This window comes from Prionailurus bengalensis, chromosome D2, assembly GCF_016509475.1.
Source record: "Prionailurus bengalensis isolate Pbe53 chromosome D2, Fcat_Pben_1.1_paternal_pri, whole genome shotgun sequence".
Taxonomy (NCBI): Eukaryota; Metazoa; Chordata; class Mammalia; order Carnivora; family Felidae; genus Prionailurus; species Prionailurus bengalensis.
In genome coordinates, this window is record NC_057351.1 from 12,509,766 (window position 1) to 12,526,154 (window position 16,389).

At 55.8% G+C, this 16,389-nt stretch overlaps 1 protein-coding gene across 2 annotated transcripts in view; it reads right to left on the minus strand.

Annotated features, from left to right (window-relative positions):
- Positions 1-16,058, minus strand: part of GPR137B (G protein-coupled receptor 137B) — a 53,581-nt gene extending 37,523 nt beyond the window's left edge. Inside the window, exon 1 of one of the 2 annotated variants that reach the window (XM_043596248.1) lies at positions 15,485-16,051. In XM_043596248.1, the coding sequence (XP_043452183.1) occupies positions 15,485-15,898 (414 nt within the window). In that variant the 5' untranslated portion in view covers positions 15,899-16,051. Of the gene's footprint in view, positions 1-15,484 lie in introns of both variants that reach the window. The other variant, XM_043596249.1, reaches the window with a different exon arrangement.
- Positions 16,059-16,389: the final 331 nt, after the last annotated feature.

Sequence of the window (16,389 nt, forward strand, 5' to 3'; positions counted from 1 at the left end):
ACTGTTCACTGCGGCCTTAGTAAGAGTAATGATGGCAATAATAATAATAGTCGCAACAAACAAGAAGGAAGGATAACTTCTAAATGATACTCAGACTTTTCCCCCTTAAACACAGACAGCAGCCAAGGAGTGCGCTGAGCATGGGGGGCCCGTGGGTGAGGGGTTCCACCCTGAGGGACCACGGGATGACTTGTGCAATAAAAGAGGGGGAAACCCCACAAAACTCAAACTCCCGCCTTGCCCGGAGGGACAAGGTCATCACCAGGGAAAGGCACAATCTGATCGTAAATCATCTGATCCTCTCTAAACTCAAAGCCAAGGTGATAACCACATCAAAATACAAGGCTTGTCCATGATTTGTAAAAACTCGACCCGCTGCTGACAATTTGTGATGAATGTATGCCTCGAATGCAATTGAATCTAGTCGAGCCGTGCTGAGAACATCTTCCTTTATCCTTCAAGTTAATCCTCCAAAAGTCAAGTTCCTTAAAGCTATATTTAAATTCCTGCCATTTTAAAGCGCAATATATACATTCCGTTATTATATACTCCCCCCACACAAGTACACACACATACAAACACGCATGTGCATATAAATACACGTACGTGTATATTTTTTACAGCACAGTTTTTGCCTCCATTAACGAAAAGTGCATAAATGTCTGGACCAAATTTCCAGCAAAATAAATCCAAACTCTTCCACTCACCCCTAATCCAATTTGTGCTCCAAGAGACGTCATTAAAGGTTGGTTAGTGCCCAGAAGTGGAGCTAAGCATTCTGGGTAATCCCTGCTCTCTGGCCCGCCAGGGATCCCTTATCAGGCTGCCCATCTCCTCCAGTCCACTGCTAGCTCCCGCTGACCTCGGCAGGAACTCGGTCGGGAGAGGAGACAGCTCCTGAAGGGCAGGCACACAAAGATTAATTATCTTTGCCTGTTTTACGGTGCTCCTGACGGCAGAGGCCCTGCCTGCTCAGTACAAAACCAGACCCATAAAATCAGGGAGGAGGAAGTCAGGGACTGTGTGAATAGCTAAGGAAAATCTGAGACCAGACAAAAATCCGTGTCATTCCCACTTTCAGATTGATGGCATTCACATCAGGTCACCTGACATGGCGCACGGAATCTGGACTCAAGGACTGCAAGACAGAGAAAAGTTGGTCCCTGACCTCCAGAAACTCACAACCAGACACAGACATGCCGGTGATGTGAGGAGGGCAGAGGTGTGGAGAGGCATGAGTGATTTGAGGGGGTGCGAGGGGGTGTGAACGGGTGTAGGGAAGTATAGGGAGGTGTGAGGGGGTGTGAGGGGGTGTGAGTGGCTATGAGGAGGCAGGAGCAGACCTGAGATGACGTGAGGAGAGGAGGACGGCCGAGGGGGGCACCTTACGGCTCCGGGACGGCAGTGGCACAGCGGCAGGGCTGGGAAGCAGCAGCCCGCGGGCAGGAAGGCACGTGTGTCCCCGGGTGGGACATCACAGAAGGTGTTCAGTGGGGGAAATGGACATGGGAGCGGAGCTTTCAGGGGGCGGGGGGGGGGGGGGGGGGGCAGCAGGGATGATGAGAATCGGGGTGGGGGCAGCAGGGGGACGAGAAGCAAAGGGCCCGCCGGGGGCTTGAGAGGGGAGGTGAAAGTGAAGGCAAATCCAAGGCAGAAGGCAGGTAATTGGTGACCCAGGTCTGGGCATCTGGGGAGACACAGGGAGCTTCAGGCTACAGGGGTCTCCTTGGGAGTGGTACAGTGTTGTAAATCTCACAGGGCGGTGGCCGTGTGGAGCGGGTTGTGTCCCCACCCAAGTGCAGGAGCAGGAAGGAAGCGAGCAGCAGGCCAAGACAGGGGCCTGGGGAGGGGACAGGCCCCAGGGAGAGGGGCCTGGAGACAGGAGGTGTGAGAGAGGCTAGATGATGGGGGGTGGTGGAGGGCACCCTCAGAGGGAGGCCCATGGCAGGGAAACTGAGACAGGAAGGAGGGGCCGCAGGGTGTCACGGGCAGCAGGGGGTGGTGGCCCCGGGGGACTGTGAGGTGTGGCTGGAGCTCTGATGAAGGGAGAGCCCCAGCTGCCTCTTGGGGAAGGAGAAGGGTGAACGAAGGGGTCAGGTCTCCTTTCCCGACATCCCTTTGGTGTCTACACAGTCGGTGAAAACACCAGGGTTTTCAGGGGGCCCCCATGGCGGTGAAGGCTGGGAGGACAGGGTAGGGCAGGAGCACACAGCTGCTGCCCTGGAAGGTGGCTGCTCCATCACAAAAATACAGTGTTTCCCATCGCAGACGCCCCACGGGCTCAGCATCATTCTCACCACTGTAGAAAGTCCTGCCCAGAACGGGTGCCCACGGGAGGAAAACTAGCGGACTTTCCCAAGATGTCATCTGGGGTTGCGGAAGTCACTGCGCAAACCTGCCTCCTCAGATTCTGATTTAAGACCCAGTTCCAGGTAGACATGGGGTGAAGCTGGAAGCTGTCCCCCAGTTGACCCCTGTGGCTGGGGCAGAATGTGACCCCCCCCCCCACTGTGGGCCCTCCGAGGTCCCCTTGGTAACCCCAGGCCCTTTGCATCACCTTTCAGATGACGCAGGAGGGCTATAGATGACGTACTTGCTTGGACAGAAGCAGAAAGGCTCGAGAGCGGCTGCTGACCTCTGCCTCCTTCCCCTGGTAAATTACAGTCCCTGACCCTCTCACCCACCCCGCTCGACCTTTTGAACTCCTGCCTATTTTTCCTCCTACTGACTCAAGTTGGCATTTGCTGCCTTACAATCATTTTTCCTAATGTCACGTTGGCTGCTTCTGGCAGAAACTCCCCACGCTACTCTGCGTGTAGGACGGTCTCCCTTGTGCATTCAGCGAAACTAAACAAAAGCTCTCTGGCCCCAGAGGAACTGTCTGCGACGACCGATTGAACTTCCAAACGTGCACTTGATTCAGAGTCGCATGCAGACATCCCGCCTGATGAACCCCCACCAAACACGACCCATGTCTCCAGGGCTCCATATCCCCTGAAGCTCTGCCACTTGGAAATGAACATGCAGGGCGGACACCCCCCAACTTTCCCACCCATAACAGTCTCCAGACCCCACCGCCCCGGATCCTCAGTGCCGTGGTCCCTGGGAGAGTCTCGCAGGAACGGAGTGGGGCTGACGCTGTGTGCACCACGCAGGCTGAGGTCGGAAGAAACCAGGAGGTCTCTCTCGCTCACACACGCACTACTTTTAAATGTATGTAGGCACGTTCGTTTGAAAACTTTGCAAACTTACGGCTGTTCAAGCTTCATCATAGAATATGTCACGTATACCCAAAGAAGTAACACAGCCAATACTCATGTACCCACCACGCAGGTCAGGCCACCTGTTACGACCTGCAAGGTTTGCTCCAGGTCTGTTTTATTTTTAATAAATCAAAAAGATAAACACGAGGCTCCCAGCATCCCTCTCCCCCACTCTGACCCCTCCCTCCTCTGCACAGATCTTTGCTTTCTGAATCCAGCATTACTATACCCAGGAGAGTTTATACTCTTACTATGTACGTAGGTATTCCTAAATAACACATCGCATACAAATAAATACGTATGTGTCCACAAAATAACACGTATCACATATAACAAATACATAGTACCTTCTTGCCTGGTTTTTCACTTCATCTGAACATTTTACCACCTTCCCTACCTTTGTGCAACTTCTTTGTTCACCAGCTGTGATGTGTTTGCAACATTCGAAGGTTGAAACACACACCCTGCTTCATGCATTCTCACTAAGGCCCGGTATCCCACTGTCCACAGGCCACAGCTGTGTGTCTGTCTCTGGCACAGAGACATGTAAAGCTGGTGAAGAGTGTGGACTCGCGCTGGCTCCCCTGGACTTGAATCATGGCTCCACTAATTATCAGCTGGGTGACTTTGGAAAAGTTGCCTAACCTCTCTGTGCCTCATGTACCGCATCTATAAAATGAAATTAATAACAGTGCCCACCTGATAGGTTTCTGTGACGATTAGGTGGATTAACACACACACACACACACACACACAGCACTTAGACAACCGTGGCCACCTTGCAGGCACTCTGTGTGTTTGCTGCTGTTACTATTGTTAGTCCTTGTGTTATCTTCTCAAGCCACGACTGTAAATGCACAACTTCTAAACTGTGACCACGGAGGCTCTCTTGACCATAAAAGGAACTTTCACACTCGAAAAGATTAGGAACCATGACACATTCGCTCTTTGCTCTTATTAAGGTCCCTCTGGGGTGCCCACTTCCTGACATATTGGGGAAATTATGCAAACCCGGGGGCCTGTTCTCCCCAGGTGACAGTCATCAGTCAGCTGCCTCAGTGTTTCCCCATGCTGAGCACCCTCATTCACCAGAGCAGGGTGACATGACAAAGTCCCTGAGACCCAAATGTGGGATTTCTCCCTTTCTGTGGCAATCCTGGAGATGAGCAAAAGACAGCTCTAGGGAGATCAGCTGTTCAGGTCTGCTCTCTGTGAAAACAAGGGCAAGCACGGTGTCTCTATCTTTGCAGAGACTGTCCGTGTCTTTACTTTTTTTTAATTTTTAATTTTTTTAACGTTTATTTATTTTTGAGAGAGAGAGAGAGAGAGAGAGAGAGAGACCCAGCGTGAGCAGGGGAGGGGCAGAGAGAGGGAAACACAGAATCCAAAACAGGCTCCAGGTTCTGAGCTGTCAGCACAGAGCCCGATGTGGGGCTTGAACTCACGAACCACGAAATCACAACTGAGCCGAAGTCGGACGCTTAACTGACTGGGCCACCCAGGCGTCCCGCTGTCTGTGTCTTTAAAGCCACAGAACCCCATGAAAGAAAAAGGTGTATGCTGTTCGTGCCTTGTAATTCTGGGGTGCGGTAGCCTGGAGGCAAGGTGTGCTCCGTCTGGGTCCTGGGCTGGCCAGGTTGTGAGGGACCCGCAGGGAGGTGACTGGGGGCCAGGGTCAGGTCTCCACCTCCCCAGCGCCTGCTTTTGAACTTGGCAAGCTCACGGCCCCAGGAGTGAGTCCTGCTCAGCCTCACGCTGACCTGAGGAACACGGGAGCCCCCAGCACCAGGCAAGCTTCTTTCCTGCGTGATCTCAGGACCGACAGTGATGCTGCCTCCCCGTCTGTAAAGCCCAGAACTCCCTACAAGTACCGACAGCCGTCTCCGGCCTGAGAGTCTGCCGTCCTGTCCTGCCCAGCGGACCCAGAGCCAAAGATGCCTTTCCGGGCGCCTGCGCGTGCATGCACGTGCGTGTCTGTGTCACCCCTGCAGCCCGACTAGGAGCTCTGTGCAGCAGGAGCCGGGCCTCACACCTAACCTGCCCCCGACACTCGGCCCTCCTTCCTGGCAGGATTCTCTCTCTTCAGCCTCATGTACGGGAATGACCTTGGCCACGCAAGGTGCCATTATCATTACTAGGTTTCTGACCACTCCTCTGGCAACAGAGGCCATTCCCGATTTGCCAGTCAAGGCCCTGCCTGTAATTGTTCCGGATGCGCTGAAATAAGTAACACCTTAGCAGCACGGAGGCCACTCTGTCCAGCACGGGAAGCTCAGCCGGGGGTCACCGGCCGGTGGGGCCCAAAGGCTCCAAGAAGGCAGGTCCCTGCGCCCCTCCAGCGCACCACGTCTCGCTACGCCACGGATCCTTGCAGGAAGGTACGCAGAACTACAAAATAGGTTAGCGGTGAAAACGCCTCGGGGGCTCCCCCCACAGAACAACCTTCTGCCTCAGAAATGAGGAGGATCCTGACATTTCCTGGGAACTCTGGCCCTCGCTGGGAGCAGTGGGGTACCTGCTACTGACTGCCAACTTGCGTTCCCCCAAATTCACGTGCTGAAGTCCTGCCCCTCAATGTGATGGTGTCAGCAGGGTCCTCCTGCAGTGGACCCCAGAGAGCTCTCTCTGCTCTCCGCCAGGTGAGGACTCAGAGGAGTCACCAGCTGCAACCAGAAAGCGGCTCTCGCCACAGCCCGGCCACAGCGACGCCCTGATCTCAGACTCCCAGCTCCAGAACCGTGAGCAGCAAATTTCTGTCAAGCTGCAGAGTCGGTGCGGTTCTGTTCCTGCAGCCTGAGCACACGAAGACGGCAGAGACGATGCTCCCTGCCCGGAGACAGCCGCCATCCGTCTGTCCTAAGAAAGCAATGCCGTCTGGCAGGGAGAAACTGCTCACGGGGAGGGCGGCCTCGTGCTCCTGGAGCTGCTCCCCCACCCCGGCTCACCGCTCACCGTGGGACACGGGGCGGGGCCGACAGGGACCAGGATGGGGAGGGACAAACCCACATCCCATCAGAAACAATGAAAGGAACTGAGACAGTCCCACCCCAAGTGGATAGGACCCGGGAGGATACATCTGTGAAGGGCTGTCGTGGGAGGAAGGACTCTATCTGTTCGGCATGACCCCATGGGGAGAAACGGGAGCTAACCAGCCAACCCCTCCAAGTACCATCCTTCTGTCCCGATATTGCTCTGGGCCCCAGGAAGCCGCCACCATGAACAAACCAGAGCAAACAAGATTTGCCCTACACTTCAACGGTAACAAAAGCCATTGGTTCAACCTTCTGTTGGAGACATCCCACTTTGTGTCACGGCTGTGAGGACTGTGACCAAGTAATGTCGGCCAGTGGCACGAGAGATGTTCGTCAGGTAGTCTGCTTCCCCCTCAACACCAAGTTCCTTCAAGGCAGGAGCCACGTTCGACCTTCATCTTGTCTACACGGCATCTAGAGAGGAACAGGTGCTCAGAAACACAAGACCAGGCAACCCCAACGTCCATCCACGGAGGAAAGGGTAACCATCCGTGGCAGACGCCCGCAACCAAGCATTATCCAGCCTTGAAAAGGAATGATGTCGTGGGGCACCTAGATAGCTCCGACGGTTAAGCGTCCGACTTTGGCTCAGGTCATGACCTCGCAGTCGTGAGTTTGAGCCCCAGGTCGTGCTGTCGGCTGTCAGCGCTGAGCCCACTTCACTTCCTCTGCCCCCCTCTCGTTCTCTGTCCCTTCCCCACTCACTCTCTCTCTCTCAAAAATAAAGAGACATTTAAAAACTTTAAAAAAGAAAGAAATGACGTCATGATACCAGCTATGACGGGGATGAACCCCGAAAACATTATGCTCGGTGAGAGAAGCAGGCACACCAGGGCACTTGCTGGGTGACTCCTCTGATGAGAAATATCCAGAACAGGTCAACTCGCAGAGACAGAGGGCACTCCGTGGCTGCCCAGAGAGCGCCGACCCGACGGGTTTGGAGTAATGGAAACATTCTAGAATTAAAGAAAGATGACAGCTGCATAGCACGAATGGCCTAAATGCCACTAAACAGTACACAACACAAATTAGTTGTGTGTTATGTGCAGTTCACCTTAATTTTATTTTTTAATGTTTATTTTTGAGAGACAGAGGCATGAGTGGGGGAGGGGCAGAGAAAGAGGGAGACACAGAATCCGAAGCAGGCTCCAGGCTACAAGCTGTCAGCACAGAGCTCGATGCGGGGCTCGAACCCACGAACTGCGAGATCATGACCTGAGCTGAAGTCAGATGCTGAAGTGACGGAGCCACCCAGGGGCTCCCCACCTTAATTTTAAAAACATACCTTGCTGAATGAACGAAGTGAATCTCTAGGTTCCGGCGCAAAGGTGTGTGAAAGCTGTATGTGGACACAGCTTTGTGCTTGTGCTGTCCCCTCACGACAGGAGTGCGGACCTGACGGGGGCCTAGCCACCTAGCCATGGTGGGGGGGAGGGGCTGTGGAGGGGAGCTGGTGGTGTTCACATTCTGCACCCTTCTCTCCCTGTGACCACTGTTCGTGCACCATGCCTGATGGACGACACAGCCCCCAACAGCAAGCCCAGGAGAGCAGCGTGAGGCAGGTGCGCCCCGGGAGCCGATTCCATTGCATGTGTGCAATTTTACATACGTTTAGCAAGTATGTCTGCAATTAAAGAGGGTAGAGAGCCGATGATGTCACAAGACATCAAGCTGGTCGAGGCCCCTCATCTGTCTCTCCCCAGCCCCTGGCAGGGGAGGGGAGAGTGAATGATGCTCTCTAACCATGAGACATATGAAAATCCGAGTCCATTTCCAATGGGTCCCAGCAAAAATAACAAGGTAAAGGTGGGGCGGGAGCTTGGTGGTAAATGCTGGGTTTGTTCTAACCTCGTCCCAAGGACCAAATGCAGCCCGTGGTCTGTTTTTGTATGGCCTGTGAGCTAAGAATAGCTTTTACCTTTTAAAAGATATATACACACACACACACACGTATAAAATAAAAGAATACACAGCAGAAACCGTATGCAGCTCAAAAGGCCTAAAACACTGACGTGGGCACCCAGCACCACTTCCTTCCTCAGGGCCCTCCACGCACAAATTTGAGGAAATCAACCCACTTGTAGAGAAAAACCACTCGGCCTCAATCTGTCCCCACTGGTTACCAGACTCCACACTTCAGCCCCAGGATAAACAAACAGTAAAATATTTACAAGCCTTTGCAAACCTCCGTGAATGCCAACGTGCCAGGTATGGTCTGAAATTGTTTGCTGAGGCTATTTCTGTCCCGGGAAAACCGACCTGCCGGAACGTCAGGGCTGAGACAGGCCCACAAACCAGGAAGAGCCTCTTCTCCTCTCACTGGAGCTGAAGAACAGGAACCGACGGCCGAAAGCAGCGCTCCAGATCACATGATGTGTTGTTCTCGAAAACCGAAGAAGTTCAGGGTGATGTCACGGGGGTGAGCGGCCTTTGAGCCCGTCAATGTCTGTCGTCTAGACAGCCCGGCCCTCACTGCCCAGCCCAGCACCTCCAGGAAGAGCCCCTCCCAGGCACTGGAAGCCTCAGGCATTTAGATGGGGGACACATGAAAGCCCTGTCCTTGGGGAGGGCACCCGCCACCCTCCCTGGGAATGATACCCACCTGGGGACAGTGCTCTCTCCCTGCCTCCACCCCCAACCCCACAGGCCCTGCTCATCTGACCTGGGGAAAGTCAGGGAGGAAAAAGATGTCACAAAACCCTGTAGGTAGCAGGGTGTGTGGGACCCAGACCAAAGCTCCCGGTGGGGACAGGAGCCGCAGGTCTGGGCTCGGTGCACACAGATGAAGCCGGCAGCGCTTGGATCGGACTCTGCTGTTGGGAAATCAAGGCTTCGTGGTCAGTGGGGTTTGATTTCACATACACTGTGTGAGTCTAACCATTCCCAGGAGCGCCGAGGGCATTAATGAGATATGGTTCACCTTAGGTCGGCACCAAAGCAGTAATAATGGGAGCAGGGAGAATTAAAAGCTTGTGCTGCAAGGAGAGATCTTGGGAGCCAGGCTGTGGAATTAGAAGCCTTCTTCCTGGGGGAAATTTTTAGAAAGCTGGGAAGCTACTTCCTGGGAGAGGCTGGTGCCGGGCGGTACACAAGGTAAATAAGGAAACTTGTCCTGGGCTCTGTGTGCCCATGCCCTCGTAGAGGCACATACACAGACATATACACAGACGCTTACACACACACATACAGGAAGACACGCAGGTACATACACACACAGAGGCATGCACACAGGCACGCACACACAGGTACACACAGAAAGACATGCACACAGGTACACAGAGAGGCATGCATATAGGTACACATACACAGAAGCATGTACACAGGCACACACAGGTACACACAGGCATGTACACAAACGTTCACACACAGGGGCATGCACACAGATGTATACGCATAGGGGCATGCACACAGGCGTACACACATATAGAGGCATGTGCACAGATGTACACACACAGAAGCACACACACAGGTACAGATACACACACAAACATGTACACAGATGTACACACACCGAAGCATGCACACAGGTACACAGAGATGCAGGCACACAGGTGTACACACACAGAGGCATGTACATAGATGAACACACACAGAAGCACACAAACAGGTACACACAGAGGCATGCACACAGATGTATGCACACAGAAGCACACACACAGGTACACACACACAGACACATGCACACAGATGTACACACACAGGTACACACACAGCTCTGGAGGCTGTTAGTCCACTGACTGACCACAAGGAGCCCGTGCCAAGGACAAGGAGATCATGGGTGCAGTGCACAGAGGTGAGGCCGAGCATATGCCCTGCCTTGGTGTGACTGGTCCCAGCTTTGAAATAAGGTACCTGGGGGCTGTGAAAGGCTTGCCTTGTGTGTTCCTAAGCTTCTTACTTCTTCATAATCACCAACAGGCCTACAAGCGTCCCCCCGCTCAACTCCTGGATCAGGGCCTGGCACACAACAGGTATTTAGTAAATATTTCTTGATTAAATGGACTGCCAAGACTTGTTTCTTCCTAAGATCAACACCTCCCTTTTCCTGGTGGGGGAGGCGGGGGGAGAGAGGATCCCTGGACTCGATTCTGGCTGCCTCCTGGCTTCCTGTCAGCAGGGCTGAGGACAGGGATGCATTTTGAGTTGGGGGTCGTGTGTGCACCAAGCACAGGCTCACAGGTCCTAGGTCTCATCCCGGCTCTTCACGCCAGGCTGGGTGACCCTGGACAAGTCACTAGCATTCTCCTGGCCTCGGTCGGCTCACCTGCAAAATGAAGGGCCAGGCGGCTGAGCCTCCTACTCTCCCCGGCTCCTGGCTCTTCCACACTCTCCCTGAGGGCAGGCCATGCGCCACGACGGTATTACAAACACAAATGCCGCCACGCGGTGGTCAAAGTCATTTTGGTGACCCGATGGGGTGATAAAAGGAGAGCCAGCACTGGGGTGTGGTCCCTGCCGCTAGAGGCAGAAAGAGGACCTTAACTGAGGTGCAGAGAGATGCCGCACAGACACTATCTCCTTTGACCTGCTCCAACCAGGGGGATGGGCACCATGGTGGCCGCTTCCCCAGGGAGGAAGGTCAATAACCATCCACGGGAGCCACACTCGGGGTGAAGCCAGGATTCGAACCCAGCTCTGCCCAGAGTCCCTGCTCCTTCCATTCCCAGTGATGCCTCCTGATTCACAGGCCTTTACTGGCACATCATGAGCCCCAGGCCCCCATGATGTGCTCCGACACCCACCATGGCCCCCAGACCCCCAGGATGAGCCCCGGTCCCCACGGTGACTCCGACACCTCCCATGAGTCTCAGCGCCCCCCCCCCCCCCCCCAACCCCCCTTGCAGCTTCCCAGCTGCCCCGTAAGACGCGCAACGGTCCTGGCTCCTGCCTCAGCATCCACTAATCACACGGCATCTCCCCCCACCGAGAGAGGGCACCTCTCCTTTTCCTTCCTCAAACCACTCTACTGTGATGGCAGGAATCTGTCACCGGGTCAAGACAAAGCTGTAGCAGCAAGAAGCTGAACCCCCTCCACTCAACCGAACTCAGGGACCCCAAGAGTCTGGGGTCCAGACTCGTAATTCCCAGTGAGAATGGCTGGAAGACACAGCTGCCCGGGGATCACCGAGCCCACGGCCACACCGCCACGTCTGCAGACAGACCCGCCCTGCCCAGGGGCTGCCCTGGCCCAGGAGCTGGGGTGGGAGGCACGGCAATACCTCAGCCCCATGTGCCTCGGGTGTCAGGGTCCTGCTCTGATGGAAACCTCTATGTGAAGGGCAAATGGAAGGGCAAATGGTGCTAGAAGAGCAGGCTCTGGAGGAAAGGCCTCGGTTCACGCCTTGGCCCCACCCCTTCCGAGCCAGCAAGGAGCCGAGGGGGAGCTTGGTGGGGGCCGGCACGGGTGCTGGGGCCCGGAGCCAGAAACGAAAGGTACTCCGTGCTCCGTGTTCCGGAGAGAGCCCCAGACATCTGGGCCGGCCGTTCACACCCTTCACAGGGCCTGCTCAGAGTGGGCAGAACCATTACTACCAGTAGCCAACTCCCCACCTTCCAGGCCATATGACAGGGCAGAGAGTGGAGAAAAGGAGTCATCAATCAGCCTGCCGGCAGGAGGGCAGCATTCATGGTGGAAGATGTGACCGTCGCCCCAGGTCCCTGGAGACAAAACTCCAAGGGAACTGCTCAGGATCAGGAAGCAGGGGACCTGGCCACCCTGCTCCCCGGGCAGGAGCTGCGCTGGGAACGCTCAGTCCCAAGAGGTGGAGACCTGAGAACAAAACCGGTTGTGGAGAGAGTCCTGCCAGAGGCCAGCCTGTGCCATGGAGGTCTGAGGACACCAGGGACTCAGGAGCAGCACCTGCCTCCACCTGGGATCTGTGTGGGTGGCGGGGCCCCCAGGCGGGCAAAGAAAGGAAAGGGGCGGGGGGGGGCCTGGGAGGAGACCTCGTGTGGGCACCAGCCCATGACCTGTGTGGCCCCACCCAAAGCCAGGATTGGACGGAAGGGGGGCGGGCAGAGGGGGCCAGGACAAAACCAAGTCCACGATGTAGACATGGCCACATGGCAGGGTTACCCAAAGAGCCAGAGGCGAACAAGCTGGAAGTGAACAGGCAGGGAGTCACTTGAGACAACCCTGTCCACGCCCCACGCCCTCACCCCCACCTTGGGCCAGTCCCAGAAGAGCCAGATTCCAAAGACGGAAGGGGAGAGACTTAAGAGTGCAGCCCCTGAGGGACCAGACCGCAGCACTCGGATGGTCAGCGCACCTCACCAGGTGCTGCACAGGCTGCGTCTTCACCTCTCCGACCCTCGGAGGAGAGAGTGAGAAGATCCTTCTCACAGGTCATCAAGGAGGATCCACAGACACGTCAGTGAGCCCAAGGCGCAGGGCCAGACACAGATGACAATGACAGTAAAAACTTCCTCCAGCTCCAGAACCACCTTCCAGTTCCTCCCCAGGCTTCTGCCACGCCCTCTGCCACTGCCCTCTCCTTCCCAAGCAGCCTCCCAAACTGCCCCAAACCCGCCTCTTCCCTGAGGACTCGGCTCCCACTCAAGCCTCCTGAAGCTTAAGCATACACTGCCCTAGATCCCTGAAGTCATTGCTTAACTGTGTGGTACACAGTACATTTTGTGTCCCCCCAGCCAGATGTTCGCCCCTCGCAGAACAGGTGTCACATACGCAATAGGCTATGTTCTCCCAGAAACACTGTACCACGCAGGACAGGCCTGACACTCAGATGTCAGAAGTGTGGGTGGGTCTCCCGGCTCTTCCGTGCACTGACCATGTGACCCTGAGTGAGTCACTGAACCTCTCTGACCTTCCCCAAAAAGGGAACACTATCTGGGGACTGCCGTGAAGCATAAGCAAACCACTCAGAACTGTGCCTAGCACACAGTAGGCACTTCTTAATTATTTCCTGCTACCCCTCCCCCAAAATATGATGTACTTGCTCTCTCTCCTGGCAATTCCAGTGGTTGAGAACCTTGTCTAAGAGAAGGCACGTGGAGGAGGGGGGCACCTGCGGGGCTCAGTCAGTTAAGCATCCGGCTTCAGCTCAGGTCGTGATCTCACAGTTCGTGGGTTCGAGCCCCGTGTCTGGCTCTGTGCTGAGGCTCGGAGCCTGGAGCCTGCTTCAGATTCTGTGTCTCCCTCTCTCTCTGCCCCTCCCATGCTCATGCTCATGCTCTGTCTCTCTCTGTCTCTCTCTCCAAAATAAATAAACATAAAAAAAATTTTTTTAAATAAGAGAAGGTACATGGGAGGGAAGAGGGAGTGATGTCAGAGCTGAGCGCCGAGCTGAGCCCCAAAGCGTGACTCCCTTTAGAACTCCCCAGAAATATCAGAGCATTTGTCAGGAAGCCAGGGGATGGCTCTGCTCTGCAGGGTCTCGGATGCCAGCACGGAGGCACCACCTTCCTCCGCCAGCCACCCTGGATATATAAAGGGGAAAAAAAGACTGGGAAGATATAAAGAGGCCAGAGCTTGAGGCCTCTTGGCCTGAGCAGCTCTGTCTGCCTGGTCACTCTTTCCCTCACTCAGCATTTACTTGCCAACCAGCAGATGGTGCAGAAACTGTGGCCCTGGCCCTAATCCAGCCGGGCGGAGGATTTGCATGTGATTAGCAGAGAGCTATGGCACTGCCCTACGTTTCCCTTTTCTTTTTTTTCTTCAAAAAGGGGCACAAACGATCTCAGTACAAAACACGATCGCTGTCACAGTGCTGGAAGTAACATCAACCCACCTGACTTTGGTATCTTGCAGGAACTATCTCTTTCTGATCCCACTAAAAAGCTGGAGTAGTCTGCAATGTAGCTGACTGCCTCAACCAGTTTGGGAGCTTAAGAGTAGTAGCTGGAGAGATAAAACCCACCACTTGTGGACTGGAAAACAGGGTGCTACACAGAACATACCGGCAGACTTCAAGTGTGGATCCATTTTTATAAGGTTATAACAGCTACTAAATGGTACATGTGCTATTTTGCAGTCAGAACGTATTTCCACCAGATTTCCAGTCATGGGCTGCTTCTACCTTTTCTGGCCTTTCTTTTTTTTAAGCAATGGCATTGTCTTTAGAGAAACAGGGACGCTGTGAAAAGGAATGTAAGGCGTGCTTGCACAAAGCCTCTGCCCATGAGAGAGCTCTTAAATCAACAGGTGACATGGGCAGAGTCCTGGTGAAAATGCATGCTTTGGTGCTTGGAAAGCTAATGAGAATCAGAGATGGCGGTGATGGCATTGTGCTATTAAACCTTTATGCAATTCTTTACACGGTATTCGCACAGCACTTTACAATAGCTGTCCTTTTCTCAAGGCAGCCGTCACAGCAGCCAAGTCGATTCACATGGTCTCCCATTAGCTTATTAACAACATGCCTCATAAACTGGTTCCTCTGTGCCCGTAAAAGAGCCCCAGTAAACTTTACGGCTTTTTCTTGGGGGCCTCTCAGACCGGCTCAGACAGCAAGCCCGACCTCCTGCCGCAGCAGCTGGGGAGCTGGGTGTAACCCCAGACTGCTGTTTAGCAACCCTGCGAAATGAATTAGTAAGCTCCAGTTCATTCAAGAGGGCTCCTAAGCTGGAGATGAAAAACATCTTACCCGAAACGGGACAATCCCACCCTGCCATCACTCAAAATAAAAAAAAAATAAAAAAAAAAATCGGCGTCTGGCCCAAATCTGGAGGCCAAACATGCGGATGACCTTTCCAGGCTCAGAGTTAGGTGCCCTGGGATGACGGGATGGAGGAGAAATTCTACAGTTCAAGTCTTCCTGGCGGACACACTTCCCACAGTACCGATCCTGATGTGTGTGTGTGAGGGAAGATGCGGCTGTGTCTGGACAGTGAGGGCCCGACTGTCCCATGGCCCACCGGACCATGTTGAGCTAAGGGCAGAGACAGACGTGGTGGCCTCCGGCCCCGACTTCCTTTCGCTTTCGCCTCTTTTGGGAATACAAGGGCGATACCTTGTACCTGTACCTGCAGAATGGCCTGCAGGTAGGACAGGGCTCGGGTGACCCCAGCCCACTGCCTTTTCCCCTACACGGTCAGCCCTGGGGCTCTGGGACCGCCCCCGGGCAGCCGTCGCCCCGGCATCCGGCGGCGCCGAGCAGGGCGGGGAGCCACCCGCCAGGTGAGCGCCCGCCCAGGTGCCTCCGGCTCGCGGCGCTGCGTTCCGCGACTCACCTGCGTGAAATACAAGTTCATCAGCGTGAGGGTGAAGAACTGCAGGCACACGGGAAAGCAGTAGAGCAGCCAGAAGACGAAGGGGCTGAGCGCATTAGCCGCCACGAAATCCTTGAAGTAGAAGGAGAAGAGGACCGTCCGCAGGGAGGCCCAGAAGAGGCAGAGGAAGAGGAAGACGCTCTGGTAGCTAAGCCGCTTGTGGCGGTAGCGCAGCACCAGCCAGAGCTGGACGTAGATGAACACGAAGAGCAGCGAGTAGAACACGGTGTAGACGATGGTGAGGCCGAGCTTCACGTAGGGGGGCACGGCCGGGGTCAGCGTGGGCGGCAGCGAGTCGTTGCGGAGAGGGTCCCACGGCGGAGCCTCCATCGGGCCGGGGGCGCTGCAGCGGGGCCGGGGGCGCTCGGGCCTCATCGGGGCTCGCCGCCGCCGCCGCCGCCGCCGCCCCCGCGGGGGTCTCCGAGCATCGCGCTCCGCCCGGAGCCCGGCGACTGGAGGAAAGAAAACAAGCCGCACTTCCTCCCCCGGCACCACATGATTCGCTGGGGCGGCCTTTGTCTGCGATTGGCAGCGCCGCGCCCGCCGCCCCCGCGCGCCCGCCAGCCCCGCGCGCCCCTGCGCCGCCCCGCGCGCCCGCGGGCGCCCACCCCGCGGCCCCGAGCCGCACGCCCTCTCGCCCCGCGTGGCCCCGCCCCGCCCCCCGCACTGCGCGTCCCCGGCGCCGCCCCGCCCCCCTCCAGACGCCGCGCCACTACTCTGCCCCGCCCCCCGGCTCCGCGCGACGCGCCCCAGCACCGCACCGCCCCCTGTCCCGCCCCCGCCAGACGCCGCGCCGCGCGCCCCATCACCGCACCGCCCTCTGCCTCGCCCCCGCCAGAGTCGGCGCCGCGCGCCCCATCACCGCA